The sequence below is a fragment of the Macaca fascicularis genome, chromosome 16 (assembly GCF_037993035.2).
Source record: "Macaca fascicularis isolate 582-1 chromosome 16, T2T-MFA8v1.1".
NCBI classification, from domain to species: domain Eukaryota; kingdom Metazoa; phylum Chordata; class Mammalia; order Primates; family Cercopithecidae; genus Macaca; species Macaca fascicularis.
The window spans coordinates 50,364,110-50,386,719 of record NC_088390.1 but is presented as its reverse complement, the minus strand read 5'-3'; the positions used below and the strand labels follow the sequence as shown (position 1 = coordinate 50,386,719).

Sequence of the window (22,610 nt, the reverse complement as noted above, 5' to 3'; positions counted from 1 at the left end):
GTATCAGGGTGGAACTAGCCTTGAAAATGAAGCCAAATTTTTGGAAGAGTTGTGTGTCTAATTGGTATCATTCCTTAAAAGTTTGGTAGGCTGTAACATTTAACATGGCATTTATTAAAGATTTTAGGATACATTATTAGCATGCAGAAAAAGAAAATGTAAAACTAGAAATTAACGTTCCCATAAAAGGTAGTCTCCTAGCTAATATCTCCTAAAGCCTTGTCCTATAGCCAAGTTGTAGAGAACAGCCCACCTTTGACCAATCAGGAGAGTGGGGAAAAGATTACAAAAAGACACAAAGAAACTTTTGAGAATAATGTATATGTTCTTTATCTTGATTGTGACAATGGTTTCATGAGTGAACACTTATGTCAAAGCTAATCAAATTGTACTTTTTAAAACATGCAGTTTATTTTATGTTAATTATAACTCAAAAGACCTGTTAAAAGATAATAACTAATATTTATTGAACACCTATTTTTTCCAGCATGCTACTAAACAATGTATATGTATTTGCTCATTTAAAATTCTGATATCCCTTTTTGGACAATACATGACTATTACTATTAACATGAGGAATAATATTAATTATGAGGAAATTGAGGTTCAGGAAAGCTAAGTAAGTTGCTCAAGGTCATATAGTTAATAAGTTAAAAAGCTGAAACATAAAGTTCAATCAACCTCTTATCAGAGTCATACTTTTAATACTGTGCTTAAGACCACCATAAAGAATAGAATAAAATGTCCTTAATGGGATTGCCTAGGTTTTCTTCTAGGATTTTTATGGTTTTAGGTCTAACATTTAAGTCTTTAATCCATCTTGAATTAATGTTTGTGTACGGTGTAAGGAATGGATCCAGTTTCAGCTTTCTACATATGGCTAGCCAGCTTTTACAACATCATTTATTACGTAGGGAATTCTTTCCACATTGCTTGTTTTTGTCAGGTTTGTCAAAGATCAGATGGTTGTAGATGTGTGGTGTTATTTCTGAGGCCTCTGTTCTGTTCCATTGGTCTATATCTCTGTTTTGATACCAGTACCATGCTGTTTTGGTCACTGTAGCCTTGTAGTATAGTTTGAAGTCAGGTAGCATGATGCCTGCAGCTTTGTTCTTTCTGCTTAGAATTGTCTTGGTAAGGCAGGCTCTTTTTGGTTCCATATGAACTTTAAAGCAGTTTTTTCCAATTCTGGGAAGAAAGTTATTGGTAGCTTGATGGGGATGGCATTGAATCTATAAATTACCTTGGACAGTATGGCCATTTTCACGATATTGATTCTTCCTAACCATGAGCATGAAATGTTCTTCCATTTGTTTGTGTCCTCCTTTATTTCACTGAGCAGAGATTTGTAGTTCTCCTTGAAGAGGTCCTTCACTTCCCTTGTAAGTTGGATTCCTAGGTATTTGATTCTCTTTGTAGCAATTGAGAATAGGAGTTCACTCATGATTTGGCTCTCTGTTTGTCCATTATTTGTGTATAGGAATGCTTGTGATTTTTGCACATCGATTTTGTATCCTGAGACTTTGCTGAAGTTTCTTATCAGCTTAAGGAGGTTTTGGGCTGAGATGATGGGGTTTTCTTTTTTTTTTTTTTTTTTTTTTTTTTTTTTTGAGACGGAGTCTTGCTCTGTTTCCCAGGCTGGAGTGCAGTGGCGCGATCTCGGCTCACTGCAAGCTCCGCCTCCCGGGTTCACGCGATTCTCCTGCCTCAGCCTCTCGAGTAGCTGGGACTACAGGCGCCCGCTACCGCGCCCGGCTAATTTTTTGTATTTTTAGTAGAGACAGGGTTTCACCGTGGTCTCAATCTCCTGACCTTGTGATCCGCCCACCTCGGCCTCCCAAAGTGCTGGGATTACAGGCATGAGCCACCACGCCCGGCCATGATGGGGTTTTCTAAATATACAATCATGTCATCTGCAAACGGACAATTTAACTTTCTCTTTTCCTAATTGAATACGCTTTATTTCTTTCTCGTGCCAGATTGCCCTGGCCAGAACTTCCAACAATATGTTGAGTAGGAGTGGTAAGAGAGGGCATCCCTGTCTTGTGCCAGTTTTCAAAGGAATGCTTCCAGTTTTTGCCTATTCAGTATGATATTGACTGTGGGTTTGTCATAAATAGCTCTTATTATTTTGAGATATGTTCCATCAATACCTAGTTTATTGAGAGTTTTTAGCATGAAGGGCTGTTGAATTTTGTCAAAGGCCTTTTCTGCATCTATTGCTATAATCATGTGGTTTTTGTCATTGGTTTTGTTTATGTGATGGATTACATTTATTGATTTGTGTATGTTGAACCAGGCTTGCATCCCAGGGATGAAGCCAGCTTGATAGCGGTGGATAAGCTTTTTGATGTGCTGCTGGATTCGGTTTGCCAGTATTATATTGAGGATTTTTGCATCGATGTTCATCAGGTATATTGGTCTAAAATTCTCTTTTTTTGTTGTGTCTCTGCCAGGTGTTGGTATCAGGATGATGCTGGCTTCATCATAAAATGAGTTAGGGAGGATTCCCTCTTTTTCTATTGATTGGAATTGTTTCAGAAGGAATGGTACCAGCTCCTCTTTGTACCTCTGGTAGAATTCGGCTGTGAATCCATCTAGTCCTGGAATTTTTTTTTTATTGGTAGGCTATTGATTATTGCCTCAATTTCAGAGCCTGTTATTGGTCTAGTCAGAGATTCAACTTCTTCCTGGTTTAGTCTTGGGAGGGTGTATGTGTCCAGGAATTTATCCATTTCTTCTAGATTTTCTAGTTTATTTGCATAGAGGTGTTGATAGTATTCTCTGATGGTAGTTTGTATTTCTGTGGGATCAGTGTTGATATCTCCTTTATCATTTTTTATTGCGTCTATTTGATTCTTCTCTCTTTTCTTCTTTATTAGTCTTGCTAGCGATCTATCAATTTTGTTGATCTTTTCAAAAAACCAGCTCGTGGATTCATTGATTTTTTTTTTGAAGGGTTTTTTGTATCTCTGTCTCCTTCAATTCTGCTCTGATCTTACTTATTTCTTGCCTTCTGTTAGCTTTTGAATGTGTTTGCTCTTGCTTCTCTAGTTCTTTTAATTGTGATGTTAGGGTGTCAATTTTAGATCTTTCCTGCGTTCTCTTGTGGGCATTTAGTGCTATAAATTTCCCTCTACACACTGGTTTAAATGTGTCCCAGAGATTCTGGTACATTGTGTCTTTGTTCTCATTGGTTTCAAAGAACATCTTTATTTCTGCCTTCCTTTTGTTATTTACCCAGTAGTCATTCAGGAGCACGTTGTTTAGTTTCCATAGAGTTGTGCGGTTTTGAGTGAGTTTCTTAATCCTGAGTTCTAATTTGATTGCACTGTGCTCTGAGAGACAGTTTGTTGTGATTTCTGTTCTTTTACATTTGCTGAGGAGTGCTTTACTTCCAATTATGTGGTCAATTTTGGAATAAGTGTGATGTGGTGCTTGGAAGAACATATATTCTGTTGATTTTGAGTGGAGAGTTCTGTAGATGTCTATTAAGTCCACTTGGTGCAGAGCTGAGTTTAAGTCCTGGATATCCTTGTTAACCTTCTATCTCACCGATCTGTCTAATATTGACAGTGGGGTGTTAAAATCTCCCATCATTATTGTGTGGGTGTCTAAGTCTCTTTGTAGGTCTCTAAGGACTTGTTTTATGAATCTGGGTGCTCAGGCAAGGACTTCATGACTAAATCACCAACAGCAATGGCAACAAAAGCCAAAATTGACAAATGGGATTTAATTAAATTAAAGGGCTTCTGCACAGCAAAAGAAACTACCATCAGTGTGAACACGCAACCTACAGAATGGGAGAAAAATTTTGCAATCTACCCATCTGACAAAGGGCTTATATCCAGAATCTACAAAGAACTTAAACAAATTTACAAGAAAAAAACAAACAACACCATCAAAAAGTGGGCAAAGGATGTGAACAGACACTTATCAAAAGAAAACATTTATGCAGCCAACAGACACATGAAAAAATGCTTATTATCACTGGTCATCAGAGAAATGCAAATCAAAACCACAGTGAGATACCATCTCACACCAGTTAGAATGGCGATCATTAAAAAATCAGAAAACAACAGATGCTGGAGAGGATGTGGAAAAATAGGAATGTTTTCCACTGTTGGTGGGAGTGTAAACTAGTTCAACCATTGTGGAAACAGTGTGGCGATTCCTCAAGGATCTAGAACTAAAAATATCATTTGACCCAGCAATCCCATTACTGGGTATATACCCACAGGATTATAAATCATGCTACTATAAAGACATATGCACATGTATGTTTATTGCAGCACTATTCACAATAGCAAAAACTCAGAACCAACCCAAATGTCCATCAATGATAGACTGGATTAAGAAAATGTGGCACATATACACCATAGAATACTATGCAGCCATAAGAAAGCATGAATTCATGTCCTGTTCAGGGACATGGATAAAGCTGGAAACCATCATTCTCAGCAAAGTATCACAAGGACAGAAAACCAAACACCACATGTTCTCACTCGTAGATGGGAATTGAACAATGAGAACACTTGGACACAGGGCGGGGAACATCACACACCAGGGCCTGTCATGGGGTGAGGGGCTGGGGGAGGGATAGCATTAGGAGAGGTACTTAATGTGAATGATGAGTTAATGGGTGCAGCAAACCAACATGGCACATATATACTTATGTAACAAACCTGCACATTGTGCACACGTACCCTAGAACTTAAAGTATAATTTTAAAAAAAGAATGGAATAAAATGTAATGATAGACTTCAACCTGTGGGTTTTTCAGTGAAAATGGCTAATGAGGAATGCTCTCTTAAGAGTGATATCCCAGATTTAACACAACAGATACAGTTTCCTTGTCCAGTCTTTTTAAAGGACTCTGTATTTATTTTGCCCACCTTATATTTATTTAACACGAGTATTTTTTTTCAGTTCAGTTTAAAGTTGCAAAGAGTACTGTTGCTATCCATTTCAAGATACTCTCATGGATGTTATAGGGATTATATGATGTATTATTCAAGATCCCAGCAAGAATCATACAGTGCATTCAAGCAGAAGAACAGAGGGGAGGTTATTAATAAGAGCACTTACAAAAGAATGGGCAAGTTAGTGAAAACCAGTAAGGAATGGTAAAGCCTGCAGGGACAAAAGGAGGAAGCAATTTCTGTAATGCAGAGGAAATAAGTTGAATTGAAAGGGATACCCCACAGATGAAGAGGGGTAAATACCACTACCTTACTCTCCAATTTCCAGTCAGTGCCTCCCATTGGGTGGGCAATATCAAGGCTTCTAATCCATGAACAAAGAATGTCTTTCCATTTGTTTATATTTTTCTTAATTTATTTCAATGACGTTTTGTATTTTCTGAAAATTAGTTTTTTACTTGTTTTGTTAAATTTATTTCTAAGTATGTTAATCTTTTTGATGCTATTGTAAATTAAATTGTTTTCTTGATTTCATTTCCATTTCATTGTCATTTAAATCAGAAAGGAGAAAAAATACAAAAATAAAAGATAAGTTTATGCCGTCTTTATATTTATACTGTATTTTATATTTGTCTGTATAATTTCCTTCTCAGTGCTTTCTGTTTTTTAACTTTGGTTTAAGTTCAGGGGTACAAGTGCAGGTTTGTTACATAGGTAAACTTGTGTCATCGGGTTTTGTTGTACAGATTATTTCATCACCCAGGTATTCAGCCTAGTACCCATTAGTTGTTTTTCCTGATCCTGTCCCTCTTCCTACCCTTCACCCTCTGAAAGGCCCCAGTATCTCTTGTTCCCCTCTATGTGTCCATGTGTTCTTATCATTTAGCTCTCACTTATAAGTGATAACATGCAACATTTGGTTTTCTATTCCTGTGTTGGTTTGCTAAGGATAGTGGCCTCCAGCTCCACCCATGTCCCTGCAAAGGTCATAATCTTGTTCTTTTTATAGCTGCATAGTATTCCATGGTGTATATGTACCACATATTCCTTATTCAGTCTATCATTGATGGACATTTAGATTGATTCCATGTCTTTGCTACTGTGAATAGTCCTGCAATGAACATATGCATGTATGTCTTTATAAAAGAATGGTTTATATTTCTTTGGGTATATACACAGCATTGGGATTGCTGAGTCAAATGGTATTTCTGTCTTTAGATCTCTGAAGAATCACCACACTGTTTTCCACAATGGCTGGACTAATTTACACTCCCACCAACAGTGTATAAGTGTTCCTTTTCCTCCACAACCTTGCCAGCATCTGTTATTTTTTGACTTTTTAATAGTAGCCATTCTGACTAGTGTGTGATGGTATCTCATTGTGGTTTTGATTTGTATTTCTCTGATGATTAGTAATGATGAGCTTTTTTCATATGATTGTTGGCTGCATGTATGTCTTCTTTTGAAGAAAACGTGTCTGTTCATGCCCTTTGCCCACTTTTTTATGGGGTTGTTTGTTTCTTGTAAATTTGTTTAAGTTCCTTGTAGATGCTGGATATTAGACCTTTGTCAGATGTATAGTTTGCAAAATATTTCTCTTTTACTGTAAGTTGTCTGTTTACTCTGCTGATAGTTTCTTTTGCTGTGCAGAAGCTCTTTAGTTTAATTAGATCCCACTTGTCAGTTTTTACTTTTGTTGCAAATGCTTTTGGCATCTTCATCATGAAATCTTTGCCCATGCCTATGTCCTGAATGGCATAGCTAGGTTGTCTTCCAGGGTTTTTTAAATAGTTTTGGAATTTACATTTAAGTCCTTAATCTATCTTGAGTTAATTTTTGTATATGGTGTAAGGAAGGGTTCCAGTTTCAATCTTCTGCTTATGTCTAGCCAGTTATCCCAGCACCATTTATTGAATAGGGAATCCTTTCCCTATTGTCTTTATCAGTTTTGTCGAAGATCAGATAGTTGTAGGTGCACAGTCTTATTTCTGGGTTCGTTATTCTTTTCCATTGGTCTGTGTCTCTGTTCTTGTGCCAGTACCACGCTGTTTTGGTTACTGTAGCCCTGTATTATAGCTCAAAGTTGGGTAGCGTGCTGCCTCCAGCTTTGTTCTGTTTGCTTAGGATTGTCTTGACTATTTGGGCTCTTTTTTTGGTTCCATATGAATTTTAAAATAGTTTTTGCTAGTTCTGGGAAGAATGTGAATGGTAGTTTAATAGGGATAGCATTAAATCTATAAATTGCTTTGGGCAGTATGGCCATTTTCACGATATTGATACTTCCTATCCATGAGGATGGAATGTTTTTCCATTTGTTTGTGTCATCTCTGATTTATTTGAGCAGTGGTTTTAGTTCTCCTTGTAGAGATATTTCTCCTCCCTAGTTAGCAGAATTCCTAGGTATTTTATTCTTTTTGTGACAGTTGTGAATGGGAGTAGATTTCTGTTTTGGCTGTTGGCTTGACTGTTGTTGGTATACAGGAATGCTAGTAGTTTTGGCACATTGATTTTGTATCCTGAGACTTTGCTAAAGTTGTTTATCAGTTTAAGAAGATTTTGGGCTGAGACTGTGGGATTTTCTAGATATAAGATCATATCATCTGCAAACAGGGATAGGATAGTTTGACTTCCTGTCTTCCTATTTGAATACCCTTTCTTTCTTTCTCTTGCCTGATTGCCTTGGCCAGAACTTCCAGTGCTATGTTGAATAGGAGTAGTGAGAGAGGGCATCCTTTTCTTATGCCAGTTTTCAAGGGGAATGTTTCCAGCTTTTGCCCATTCAGCACAATGTTGGCTGTGGGTTTGTCATACATGGCTCTTATTATTTTGAGATATGTTCCTTCAGCACCTAGTTTATCGAGAGTTGTTAACATGAAGAGATGTTGAATTTTATCAAGTCTTGTTTTCATCTATTGAGATAATCATGCGGCTTTTTTTCTTTCATCCTGTTTATGTGATAAATCACATTTATTGATTTGCATATGTTGAACCAACTTTGCATCCCAAGGATGAAGCCTACTTCATCGTGGTGGATAAGCTTTTTGATGTGCTCGTGGATTCAGTTTACCAGCATTTTGTTGAGGATTTTTGCATCAATGTTCATCAAGGACATTGGCCTAAAGTTTTCTTTTTTACTGTATCTCTGCCAGGTTTTGGTATCAGGGTGATGCTGGCCTCATAGCATCAGTTAGGGAAAAGTCCCTCCTTTGCAATTTTTTGGAATAGTTTCAGTAGGAATGATACCAACTCTTCTTTGTACATCTGGTAGAATTCAGCTGTGACTCCATCTGGCCCTGAGCTTTTTTTGGTTGGTAGGCTATTTATTACTGCATCAATTTCAGAACTCATTTATTGGCCTCTTCAATGATTCAATTTCTTCTTGGTTCAGTGTTGGGAGAGTGTATGTGACCAGGAATTTATCCATTTCTTCTAGATTTTCTGGTTTATGTGCATAGAGGTGTTTATCATATTCTCTGATAGTTGTTTGTATTTCTGTGGGGTCAGTGGTAATATCCCCCTTATCATTTCTGATTGTGTTTATTTGAATATTCTCTCTTTCCTTCTTTATTATTCTGGCTAATGGTTTATCTATTTTATTATTTTTTTCAAAAAACTTACTCCTGGATTAATTGATCTTTTGAATGGTTTTCCATGTCTCTGCTTCCTTAAGTTCAGCTCTGATTTTGGTTATTTCCTGTCTTCTGCTAGCTTTAGGATTTGTTTGTTCTTGGTTCCCTAGTTCTTTTTGTTGTGATGTTAGGTTGTTAACTTGAGATCTAACTTTTCGATGGGGGCACTAAGTGCTGTAAATTTCTGTCTTAACACTGCCTGAGCTGTGTCCCAGAGATTCTGGTACATTGTTTTTTTGTTCTCATTAGTTTCAAAGAACTTCTTGATTTCTGCCTTAATTCAATTATTTACCCAAATGCCTTTCAGGAGCATGTTATTCAATTTCCATATAATTATATGGTTTTGAGTGAATCTCTTAGTCTTGAGTTCTAATTTGATTGCAACGTGGTCCAAGAGAGATTGATATGATTTCAGTTCTGCATTTGCTAAGGAGTGTTTTACTTCCGATCATGTGACCAATTTTAGAGTAAGTACCATGTGGCGATTAGAAAAATGTATATTCTGTTGTTTTGGTATGGAGAGTTCTACAGATATCTATCAGGTCCGTTTGTTCCAGTGTTGAGTTCAGGTCATCTTTGTTAATTTTCTGTCTTGATGATCTGTCTTATATTGTCAGTGGGGTGTTACAGTCTCCCACTGTTACTGTGTGGAAGTCAAAGTCTCTTTGAAGGTCTCTAAGAACTTGCTTTATGAATCTGAGTGCTCCTGTACTGGGTGCATGTATATTTGGGATAGTTAGACCTTCTTGCTGAATTGAACCCTTTACCATTATGTAATGTCCTTCTTGGTTTTTGTTGTTGTTGTGGTTGTTCTTTGTTGGTTTAAAGTCTGTTTTGCCAGAGACTAGGATTGCAACTTCTGCTTTTTTCTGTTTTCCATTTGTTTGGTAGCTTTTCCTCCATCCCTTTATTTTGAGTCTATATGTGTCATTGCTCAATGCTTTATCTTTCTTCATGTGGATTTGCATTACTATCTAGTGTCCTTTCATTTCAACCTGAAGGAGTCTTGTTTGTGTTTATTGTAGAGTGGGTATAATATCAAAATTTTTGTTTATCTGGCAGTATCTTAATTTCCTCTTTATTTTTGAAGTGTAGTTTTGTTGGGTAGAGAAATTCTTGACAGTCTTTTTTTGTTCATCACTTTGATTACATCGTACCACTTCCTTTTGGCCCCTATGATTTTTGGTGAAAATGTTAATCTTTTTGAGGATCCTTTGAATGTGATGAGTCTTTTCTCTCTTGCTATCTTTAACATTCTCTCTATGTCTTTGGTTTCTAATGGTTTGATTATGATGTATCTAGGTGTGGCTCTCTTTGAGTTTATTCTACTTAATATTCATTGAGCCTGTGGATGCATACTTAAATTGGGGGATATTTTGGCCATTATTTCTTCAAATAGCGTTTCTATACCTCTCTTCTTGTCCTGGGACTCCTTTTATTTGTATGTTGGTACACTTGACAGTGTTACAAGGATCTCTGCACTATTCACTTTTCTTCATATTTTTTTCACTCCTCACACTGGATGATCTCGATTGATCTGTCTTTATGTTTGCTGATTCTTTCCTCTGCCTGCTCAAATCAGCTGTTGAGTATATTTTTCATTTCAATTAACATGCTTTTAAATTTTAGAATCTCTATTTGGTTCTTGATTTGTTTCATAATTTCAATCTCTTTATTGTATTTTCTATTTGGCAAGACATCATTCTCATAATTTTCTTTGTTTCTTTGGATATGGTTTAGTTCTTTGAATGTATTTAAAATAGCTAATTTAAAAGTCTTTGTGTAGTAAGTCCAGCATTTAGGATTCTGCAGGAATCATTTCTATTGACTGCTTTATTTCCTCAGTATGGGACATAATTTTTGTTTCTGTGCATGGTTCACGCATAGTTTTCTTGAAAATTAAGCATTTTGTTAATGATGTAGCAACTCTGGTAATCTTGTAAATTTATTTAAGTTCCTTGTAGATTCTGGACATTAGACCTTTGTCAGAGAGGCAGATTGCAAACATTTTCCCCCAATCTCTAGGTTGCCGCTTCACTCTGATGATAGTTTCTTTTACTGTGCAGAAGCTCTTTAGTTTGATTAGCTCCCATTTGTCAATTTTGGCTTTTTTTGCAATTGCTTTTGGTGTTTTAGTCATGAAGTCTTTTCCCATGCCTATGTCCTGAATGGTATTGCCTAGGTTTTCTTCTAGGGTGTTTTATGGTTTTGGGTTTCACATTTAAGTCTTTAATCCATCTTGAGTTAATTTTTGTATAAGATGTAATGAAGGGGTCCAGTTTTTGTTTTCTGCATATGGCTGGCCAGTTTCCCCAGCACTATTTACTAAATAGGGAATCCTTTCCACATTGCTTGTTTTTGTCAGGTTTGTTGAAAATCAGATGGTTGTGAATGTGTGGTGTTATTTCTGAGGTCTCTGTTCTGTTCCATCGTTCTATATATCTGTTTTGGTACCAGTACCATGCTGTTTTGGTTACTGTAGCCTTGTAGTATAGTTTGAAGTCAGACAGCATGATACCTCCAGCTTTGCTCCTTTTGCTTAGGATTGTCTTGGCTATATGGGCTCTTTTTTGGTTCTAGATGAAATTTAAATAAGTTTTTTTGTAATTCTGCCAAGGAAGTCAATGGTAGCTTGATGGGACAGGTCACTGCTCTTACCATGAATGTAAACTGTTGGTTTCCAAGACTGCCACAGACCTGGAGAATATGGGAACAGGGCAAGTTAGAATGCCACAAAGCTTGCTGTTCTTACTAAATTCAGCCATTTTTCTTGAATAAAGACATCCTGGATTGCTGCAAGCCTTTGGTTAACTTCTCAGATCCTGAAAAAGTTAATTTTAGCCATTTTTCTATGGTTCTCTTTGCTTTTATAGAGAAAGGGACTTTTGGAGGTCCTTTCTCTACCATTCCCATTGACATATTATTTTTTTTTTTATTTTCAATCTTTATGTGAAATGTTTATTTAGGTGTACCATTTGTAAATGGCTTTTTAGGAATTCTGGTCGGAGAGTCTTTGTCTTTTATTAGGAAAAATAAACTTTTGAATATGTTGTGAGCACAGATATAGTCAACCTATAGTTTTGGTTCTGGAATGGCAGGCCCAAATTCTGATATTGTTACCTACAGTCTCTGTGACTTTGGGCACCTTATTTAAATTCCCTGAGTTTATTTCATCATTTATGAAAAGATAATATTAGGACATTAACCTTATGACTTCATTTTACATTTTCTGTTTATTATGTTTTTTATTTTTTAATTTTTAAATTATTTTAGATTAATCTTTATTCTACCCTTCCCTCTAATAGTTTGAAGTTTCTACTTCCTATATCTGTTTTATTATATGTTACTATAAACAAACATACGGAAGTCTCTACTTGAGTACATAAAATTAATTTCAAGACATTATTTAAAACAAGCAATAAAACTATTTAAATTGTTATATTTGGTGTCTCTATTTTGAGAAAAATACTTAACGTAATAATTTCTACTCTTTATTGAGTGGATACTATGCACAAAACAGAATAGGTACCTTTCATTTGTGATTAATTTTCACAACTCTAGAAAAAAAGAGTTTTGATAAATGTCTTTTGATAAATGATGAAATAAACTCATAGAATTTAAATAAGATTCCCAAAGTCACATAGATTGTAGGTAACAATATCAAGATTCCAACTGGGTCTGCCAAATTCCAAAACTAAAGCTACACTGATTCTCAAATGCTTGTCTCTTTCCATAAAGGTAAAAATTTAAGAGTACAATTAGTTGGGAGGAGCATATTTGTAATAACGAATAACAGAAAGTTGTCTTTCTCACCATCTTATCTGACAAAATTTTAAATATAGAGTAGAAAAAGAAAACATAATGATAGATGAAGCTAAAAGAGTGGAAACAGCTACAGAATAGCCTGGAAGGAAGAGACAGCTGGGGGAGGATGAGAAGGAAGTCAGAGAGACAGAGAAAGTCAAACTATGTTGACTGAAGGGAACAGATGGGAGATGAGCAAAGACAAAAGGGGCCATGTGGGTAGGTGTCATCAGTTAGAGGGCAAGTAGCTGGAATTTGATCAATAGACAAGAATTTATTTACTGGACTTCTGGGCATTGTGGGAGATACAAAAGAATGTAGAGTTATTTGGGGAACAATAATGATGTAGAGAAAACAGATGGCTTGAACTGGGGCATTAATGCTGAAGGAAAAAGCTAGAGACAGAAGGCAGAAAGAAGGAGGTTAAGGCAATCCCCATGTGAGCCAGCTTGCATATGAATCTGGAATTTTTGTGGGAATGGAAAAAAATAAGTGAGAGAAAACCCTCTATTTGCTATTGAATCAAAGGTAAAGGATTTGTAGATGGAAGAAAAAAGATGCCAAATCACCTCCCTTTCCATTTCTACTTTTGAGAAGGTTATTAAAGATTTATAAAAACATATACATACATATACATTACAGACAATGCATTGCATCATCCTTCCAAATGTAAATATGTCCATTTAGCTAAAACTGGGTAGGGCCTCCTGGACATCACTAAGACTGACTAAGTAGGACCACCTTAAAAGGATCTAGGAAGTATTTTTATCTCGAAGGAAATTGCAGACAAAACTTAAAAGGTGCCTCAGCAAAAGAAACTATCGTCAGAGTGAACAGACAACCTACAGAATGGGCAAAATATTTGCAAACTATGCATCTGAAAAGGTCTAATATCCAGCATCTACAAGGAACTTGAACAAATTTACAGGAAAAAATAACAACCCCATTAAAAAGTGGGCAAAAGACATGAACAGACTCTTCTCAAAAGAAAATACACATGTGGCCAATAAACATGCAAAGAAGCTCAACATCACTGATCATTAGATAAAATCCACAATGAGATACCATCTCACACCAGTCAGAATGGCTATTACTAAAAAGTCAAAAAACAACAGATTCTGGCCAGATTATGGAGAAAACAAAACACTTTTACACTGTTGGTGGGAGTGTAAATTAGTTCAACGATTGTGGAAGACAGCATGGCGATTCCTCAAATACCTAAAGCAGAAATATCATTTGACCCAGCAATCCCAATACTGGGTATACACCCAAAGGAATACAAACCGTTCTATTATAAAGATACATGTATGCATATGTTCACTGCAGCACTATTCACAATAGCAAAGACACAGAATCAACCCAAATGCCCATCAATGATAGGCTGCATAAAGAAATATGGTTTATATACACCATGGAATACTATGTAGCCATAAAAAGAAATGAGATATGTTCTTTGTAGGGACATGGATGAAGCTGGAAGCCATTATCCTCAGCAAACTAATGCAGGAACAGAAAACCAAATATTACACGTTCTCACTTTTAAGTGGGAGCTGAATGATGAGAACACATGGACACATGGTGAGGAACAACACATACTGGGTCCTGTCAGAGGTTGCGGGCTGGGAGGAGGGGGAGCATCAGCAAGAATAGCTAATGAATGCTGGGCTTAATACCTAGGTAAAGGGATAATCTGTGCAGCAAACCACCATAGCACGCATTTACCTATGTAACGAACCTACATATCCTGCACATGTAGCCATGAACTTAAAAGGTGGAAATCAAACAAAAAGAAAACAAACAAACAAACAAAAAGCCTGAGGACATTTAACAATGTAATGAAAATGAATCTCCATTTCTTAAAGTCAAAGTGAATCGAAGTTAGTTTGTGCTAGCAGACATGGAATCCAGTTCAAAGGCATGAAGATGAAATTAACTTTCTGGGTAGTGCTCTAGTATATTAAATATAATAGACTCTCGTATGTGCACTCATTCTCAATTATCTATTGAATGCCTACAACAACAAAAATATTAGATACTATGAGTCTTCCTATATACTAGGCTCCTAAATATTTAAAGTGATGGGAATTTACACTGATTTGATCTTTGTAAATTATATAAATGTACTAAATTATCACATATACCCCAAAATGTGTATATTTATTACGTACTAATTTTAAAAATTAAATTTAAAACATTTGAGGGGAAGTGGTGAGAAGGCAGTGACATGCTCCAGAGAGTGCTGGGCCCGGTGCATCAGAGGCTCTACCAGGGAGACACTTTGCACAGAATTGCCTTGACTAGTTATTTCATTCATTCCTTTGTTCATCCAATACATATACATATACACATGCCAGGAAGCCACAGCCTTGATAGCATCAAAATTTCAAGATCAACACCCAAAGTCATTGTGGGTGGCTTTTGAATGGCATGGCTGATCTGGAAACTGACTTCAGGTGTGACATTGGTGGGGACCTCGTTCGAGATTTCTGAAACAACAGTCAAGTACTAATTGAAGAATGCCAGTAGTGAGTGCTTTGGTGGACCCCATCCAGGGTATCTGAGGTGAGCAGGGATGGGCCTATGGGTACAAATTCCCCAAGCTTCTGAGTACTGGGATAGTTCACCAAACCTCAGATGGACAGAGGACAGATGCAAGTTAACTGCTACCTCAAGAGATTGGGGCTATGCAGAAGTTAACTTTTGTCTGTCCATCTGAGACAGAGCCACACTTTCTTATATACCCAGCAGACGCCAGCATCTAGGGGGATGTAAGTAGAAAACTCCCAGTTGTATATACCCAAGAGGAATTGAACAGACCCCCTAGGTTACAGAGAGACGCTTCTTCACTTGGGATAGAGAAGTAAAGACTTGAGTCAAGGTTCAATCATATATATGTCTGTATGTAAATGAATATGTTTATATAGTAAATGGAGGTTGTCATTTCATTCCTGCCACCAATTAGCTCTGTGGCCATGAATAAGCTGCTTCCTTCCCCTGGGTTTCAGCTTTCTCATTTAAAACATTAAAAAGTGGGGTCTGATCATCTCTAAGGTCCCTACCAGCTGTAATATTGTATTTGGATTCCAGATACTGACTGGAGATGATAAAATTATATGTCAACTTATAATTTGTGGTGTAAAAGATATAACATCAGACTTTCCTCTTCTTAGGAATTGTTGTGTGAAAATGACCCAACAAATGCAAAATTTACATCTCTGTCAGTCAAAAAAGCATAGTGCTCCCTCATCTCCCAACGCAGCCAAACGCCTGTACAGGAACCTCTCTGAGAAACTGAAAGGGAGCCACTCTTCCTTCGATGAGGCCTATTTTAGGACAAGAACTGATCGGCTGAGTCTCAGGAAGACCTCAGTGGTAACGAAACCATTCTTATTCTTGTGTCAGTTTGATTTATTCAGTTATGTTTGGGTTTAAGTATATTCTAAGATGATTCACGTTTATTTCAGAAGTTGATGCTTGCAATTTTATAAATGCTGGAATAGTCAGGTAAGGCAGTAACTGCATGTATTAATGTTTTTAGACAAAGCCTGAGTGATTGTGAGCTGTTTCCCTTTCTTTTTGTTTCTTTTTCTTCTCCCTTAATTTTTATTTCACTACTACACCAAAAAATAAATAAACCCCAAAAACTAGCAGCTTGACAAATATGACGTTTCAGGTTAAATGGGCTTTCTGAGAGTTCCAGTGTTCATTCAAATAATAATATTATTAGTGATTTCTTATGTATACCACACATTCTTTCCAAAGGCATTCAAAATAGAATCCAAAGAATATACATGTTTTATATGATAGACAAAGAAAGAGAGAGAAGAGGAAGGAAGGAAAGTAAAGGAAAAATGTAAAAAAAAGAAAAAAAAACACAAAACACAGACACACACACACACAAACTAGGAAAAGAAAATATTGGATATAAGAATAAAAATAGATACATCAAAAAATCTAGGCAAATATAGTACCTGTACCTGAAATTTATCATTACATTCATCTCTGAGTTCCCAGAAAGTCAAAGCAGAAAAAGAAACGCAATTGGTTATAGCATCCCATCTGTTGATAGCTAAAAATGTCTCAGTCCATCAGGAGAAATGAATATTCACCTGCTCCTCAGTCTTCTGGACCTTGTAGATGTCATAGTGAGTTATGTAATAGAGAATGGCATAAATAGTGGAACTGATGATGTTACAGACATTCACATATAATAGTTTCTTAGAATGGCCCTCAGTAAAAGCTGAGAGCATAATATTAACATGCTCAGCAAGGGGATTTTTGCAGGGAGTAATGGCACCATTTGTTTGCTCTTAAAACAGAAATGAGTCCTAGCCTTTCCAGATAGAAGCATGCCAAAGTTTGCCAACAAAAGCTTGGAGGAGGAAATGACTTAAGAGTGAGAGTAAATATGGCACATGAGAAATTAGGAATACTAAGAGCCAAAAACAAATACATGACTGTGGATGGGGTGGCACTTTAACTTTGAACTCATTTGTTTTCTAATATGTTTTCTAATTTCAAACTCATCTTTTTGGAGGACTTGGCTGTGGTTAAATTGGGGCCTAAGCATCAGAGGCTCTTCAGTTTAGCAGATTGTGGATAAAACACTTTACCATTCAGCAGATTGTCTTGCAGCAAAGAAAACTGCATACCAAAATAGCTTTATTCCCTGGGTCCCCATTGTCAAAACAAGCATTTGCATAATAGCTTTGTATTTTCCTCAAATTTCAATTTTGTGTTATGTACTCAGCTAAAGCTGACCTGCAGCCTTTGATAGGGAAAATTGGTTTTTAATGAGACTAAAAATAAAACCTGACCACCTGAACATTTGGTGACTGGAGATCTTCCACATGTTAATCAGGTGATCCCTATGCATGTCAAAACCAGTGGTATTTCAACTCTTTTAAAGACCAAGCAACTCTTGGTGAAGATACCAGATAGATGTGTAAATAATACGTGTGTTGGTCTTCTCCCACATGCTAAGAAATATGTACCTAAAAGAATTCTGGAGTTCTTCTCTTTTGTTTACTATTAATCCTTTGAAAGAACTTTTCAAAGGAACCATATTTTCTTAAGTGATTTTTTTCTGTAAGTGAACTGTATTCTATAAATATTCAGCTCTAGTCCCATGAGGCCCAAAACCAATTTGCCATCCAGTCACTGAAACCCTCCCTGAACACTAACACTCGGACCCCTCATCTTAGGGCTCAGAAACTATCAGCCCGCAGGCAGCGTGGAGCTAGTAGATATTTGGAAATACAGAAGTAACATGTAATATGTATATTTTAAGAAGATTATTCTTGTATCAGTATAGAGTGAGAACTGGGGGAGCCCAAGACTAGCAGCAGGCAGGTCATTGCCATGGTCCAGACAAGAGATGACAATGTAGAGGCTGGGGATGGGGAGGGAGGGAATGAGTTTGAGGAAAAACAGAGCAAGTGTACTGTCAATTCCAAGCTAGCCATAACGGCTACCTTAACATTATATATGCCAGCATTTCTCAAACTGTGCTCTGTAGAACACCATTCCAGGAACAGTCAAAGCAAATGCAATAAAATACATGTTAAAATTATTAAAGACCCTGAGGAAGCCTACAGGGAAATAATGGGGTACACTTGGTTTAATTTAATGTTTATCAAATTGATTTGACCACATGCTATTTTCTTCATAGAACATCTCTTAATTATTTTTTTTTTCCATGAGATGGAGTCTCCCTCTGTTGCCCAGACTGGAGTTCAGTGGCACAATCTCAGCTGACTGCAATCTCTGCCTCCTGGGTTCAAGTGATTCTCCTGCCTCAGCCTCTGGAGTAGCTGGGATTACAGGCACCCAACACCACATTCGGCTAATTTTTGTATTTTTAGTAGAGATGGGGTTTTGCTATGTTGGCTAGGCAGGTTTCAAACTCCTCGCCTCAAGTGATCTGCCCACTTCGGCCTCCCAGAGTTCTGGGATTACAGGGGTGAGGCACCATGCCCAGCCAAATGAACTATTGGAGTACTTTTCAGAAGACTGGTTTGGGGAAAGCTGAGGTTTGCTCTTATCTATAGCCTAGCCAGGCTATCCTGTATTCTCTCAGTGCATCTATTCAATATCCATTAGAAATGATGGAGGGGAAGTCCAACGGAGTGTTTACTTTGGAGACCTTGAGATAAATTGTAGTTATACCACTTAAAAGTGGACATGCAGTCCCTGAAACAGTCTCTAAACTTCAAAAGAGCTAAGCTACAAAGACACACTGGTTTAAGAAATTTTGTTAATCTACCTTTGCTCCTCTCTAGAATTTCCAGGGCAATGAAGCCATGTTTGAGGCAGTCGAACAGCAGGACATGGATGCTGTGCAGATCCTCCTGTGTCAGTATACACCAGAAGAACTCGACCTTAACACACCTAACAGCGAGGGCTTGACACCCCTGGATATTGCCATCATGACCAACAATGTGCCCATTGCGAGGATTCTTCTGAGGACAGGGGCCCAAGAAAGTCCACACTGTAAGTAACCTGAGAATAAACACATGTACTGGTAAAGACAGATTCCAGCCTTATGCCACCAAAATAGCCATTGCTGACTTTCAGAGCAGGAATGATTGACTAAGCATAGACTCTGATAGCCCTTGGATGTTTTCATGGACTTTTCATGCAAATAGTGACAGCACTTATTGGTCTAAGCATCAAGTTCCTTTCTAAATAGAATATGCTGAGTGGTGAAAAGGAAGCCCCAAAGAACTTCTAAGAATTTTATCATGAGCTTTAAATTATGTGAGATACTCCAAGTAAGGATACAGAATAGGAGATATACATAGAAGAATGAGCATTTGCGTGTTTCTGTTTTGTATCCACAGTCAATCAGTCAATGCGGTGGCTTCATTCATTCATTCATTCAATAAACACCGAGTGCGGGACACTGTTCTAGGTGCTAGGAATGTAACAGCAAACAAGACAAAAATCCTTATTCTCACAGAAATTACATGCTTGTTGGGAAGACTTCCAATGAGCAAGTAAATAGATAAAATACAAACTCAAATAGTGATGAATGCTATGAAAAAAAATAAAATGGATGAGTGGCTAGAGATTGATAGGGAAGGGACTATTTTAAACCCATCGCCCTGAAATGGGTTGGTACCCATTGACCAATCTCTCACAATCCCAACCCCTCAGCTGTTGGTAATCACTGTAATTTCTGCTTCTATGATATCAACTTTAAAAAAAATTCCACATATAAGTGAGATCATGGCATGTTTATCTTTCTTTGCTTGGCTTATACAGCATATTCTTGATCTATTCATCTGTTGATAGACACTTAAGTTGATTCCACATCTTAGCTATTGTGAATAGTGCCATAATAAATATGGGGATGCATATATCTCTTCAACGTACTGATTTCATTTCCTTTGGATATATACCCAGTAGTGGGATTGCTGCATTGCATGGTAGTTCTATTTTTATTTTTTTTATTATTTTTTTATTTTTTTATTTTTTTTTTTTTTTTTGAGACGGAGTCTCGCTGTGTCGCCCAGGCTGGAGTGCAGTGGCCGGATCTCAGCTCACTGCAAGCTCTGCCTCCCGGGTTTTTACGCCATTCTCCTGCCTCAGCCTCCCGAGTAGCCGGGACTACAGGCGCCCGCCACCTCGCCCGGCTAGTTTTTTGTATTTTTTAGTAGAGACGGGGTTTCACCGTGTTAGCCAGGATGGTCTCGAACTCCTGACCTCGTGATCCGCCCGTCTCGGCCTCCCAAAGTGCTGGGATTACAGGCTTGAGCCACCGCGCCCGGCCGGTAGTTCTATTTTTAATTTTGACAATTAGATAGGAGGAATGTCTGCTGTTTACTGCACAGTAGGGTGATGTTGGAATGGTTAACAGTTAGGTGTTGTATATTACAGAGTAGCTAGAAGAGAGGCTTTTGAATGTTCTCACCACAAAGAAATGATAAATGCGTGAGGTGATGGATACACTAAATACCCTAATTTAATGATTATACAACATAAATGTATATGAAAACATCAAGTTGTACCCGATAAATATGGGCAGTTACAATATGTCAATTAAAAAATGAATACATAAATAGGGTTGGGCAAGAAAAGCCTCTCCAATGTGGTAATATTTGAGTTGAATTCTAGATGATATGAAGGAATGAGCTATGAGAAGACGTGGGGGTCAGAGTCTCAGCAGAGTGAATGGCAAATAGAAAGATGCTGAGGAAGGCAGGAATAAGACTGACATATTGGAAGAACAAAAAAAGTCAATGGGGCCAAAGCAAAGTAGCAAGAGGGAGAATGATGACTGAGGCAGAAGTCACAGGGACCAGATTACGCAGGACCCTGAGGCCATGGTCAGTGTTCAACTTGAATTTTGGCGAGTACGATGGGAAGGCAGTGGAGCAATTTAGGAAGATAAATGACATATTCTGATTTACATTAGAAGATCACTAGAGTGCTCTATGGAAAAGAGACAGTGGCGAGGCAATTGTGAAATTGAGAAGACCAGTTACAAGGTCATTTTGGTGGTCCAGGAGACAGACTGGATGCTTGGACTAACAACACAGTGATGTTGAGTAGTATCAGAATTCTGGAGAGAGAGAGAGAGAGAGAGAGAGAGAGAGAGAGAGATATTTTTTTTTTTTTGAGACGGAGTCTCATTCTGTCACCAGCCTGGATTGCAGTGGCACAATCTCGGCTCACTGCAAGCTCCGCCTCCCGGGTTCACACCATTCTCCTGCCTCAGCCTCCCCTGCCACCACGCCCGGCTAATTTTTTGTATTTTTAGTAGAGACGAGGTTTCACCGTGTTAGCCAGGATGGTCTTGATCTCCTGACCTCGTAATCCACTCGCCTTGGCCTCCCAAAGTGTTGGGATTACAGACGTGAGCCACTGTGCCCGGCCCTGGATATATTTTTAACAGCTTTGTTGAGATACAACTCACATACCTAAAATTTACCCATTTAAAGTATATAATTCAATTGTTTTTAGTATATGCACAGAGTTTTGCAGCCATCACCACCGTCAATTTTAGAACTTCATCGCCCTGAAAAGAAGCATCATACCATTTAACTATTATCACTCCCCAACCTCCCCAGCTCTTCTCAGTTCTTGACAACCATGAACCTAACTTCTGTTTCTATAGATTTACCTGTTCTAGACATTTCATGTAACAGAATTATATAATATATGGTCTTTTGTGACTGGCTTCTTTCTGGACGTGTTTTGAAGTAGCACTGATAGTACTTGGGGAAGAAAGCTGCACTGGGGCCAATGGCAGACCCCACGCAGGAGTGGATGGGATAATATCATGCAGCACTCACCCTGTGTCAGGCACTTTTCCGAGCACTTTCCATGTATTGACTCCTTTAATCCTCACAGCAACATTATGAAGTAGGCACTCACATTCCCTTTAGTGAAAACTCTCTGACCCATTGACCACAATGGCTGTGAGCCACTGTTTTTATGTTTCCTAAAAGAAAAAAGTAAACTCATCAAACTGTTAGTTTCACTAATACTGATTCACTTACTTCCAAGTGGTGAGACCCAGAAGGCTGAAAGAGAAGCAAGCAAATATATAATTAGAGGTCACATCTCTGCTCCTAAATTTCATAAATCACCACTACCCAAAGACTAGGTACAGAAGCAGATCCTTGTATCAGAAATTTTCTTATTTTAAAAATGCTAAGCTCACCACATCCATATCAGAGACAGTGAAGATTTGGGTTCGGTAGGATTTCAGCTCTTCAAAAGAGCTCTATAGTCAAAGTGCTGCCCCTTTTTAGTGGAACTGTAGGATTTGGAAGGATGATAAATGAGGATGGAAGAAATTGAAATGGCATCTTTGCTGCCTTCTGATTTATTCTGCAACAACGTCTGTCCCAAAGATCCAGGGAGAGAAGGGTGGAGAGACAATCAGAGGGTCTGAACATGGAGAACGCAGACTGAGCCCCATTCTACAGGAACAAGGAGACCATTCATCCAGATGTTGCCATGGCCATCCTGCACTGGGCTGGATGAAACATTAGTCCTACTTACTTACCTGCGACACTACAAAGAACTCTGCTTTTTCTGTGAAAACAGTAAGACTCCCTACCTCCCAAAGCCCCCTGTGCATAATTAAACCTCTATAAAAGAACTCAAGTACTAAATATCTAGTGAAACCAAAAGCAAATTTGTTCAAGAGATCCCTGGTTTTCCTCCTCATTCTCTCTGGGATGATAACCATGTTACCATCACAAAGTTGTAAAGGACAAATGATGGGAGATAAACCCAGGTT

The 22,610-nt window shown here is 37.8% G+C and overlaps 1 protein-coding gene across 1 annotated transcript in view; it reads left to right on the top strand.

Annotated features, from left to right (window-relative positions):
- Positions 1–22,610, top strand: part of ANKFN1 (ankyrin repeat and fibronectin type III domain containing 1) — a 349,569-nt gene that overhangs the window by 180,071 nt on the left and 146,888 nt on the right. Inside the window, exons 4-5 of the mRNA XM_045375057.3 lie at positions 15,526–15,727; positions 18,637–18,847. Of these exons, the coding sequence (XP_045230992.2) occupies positions 15,526–15,727; positions 18,637–18,847 (413 nt within the window). The remainder of the gene's footprint in view (positions 1–15,525; positions 15,728–18,636; positions 18,848–22,610) is intronic.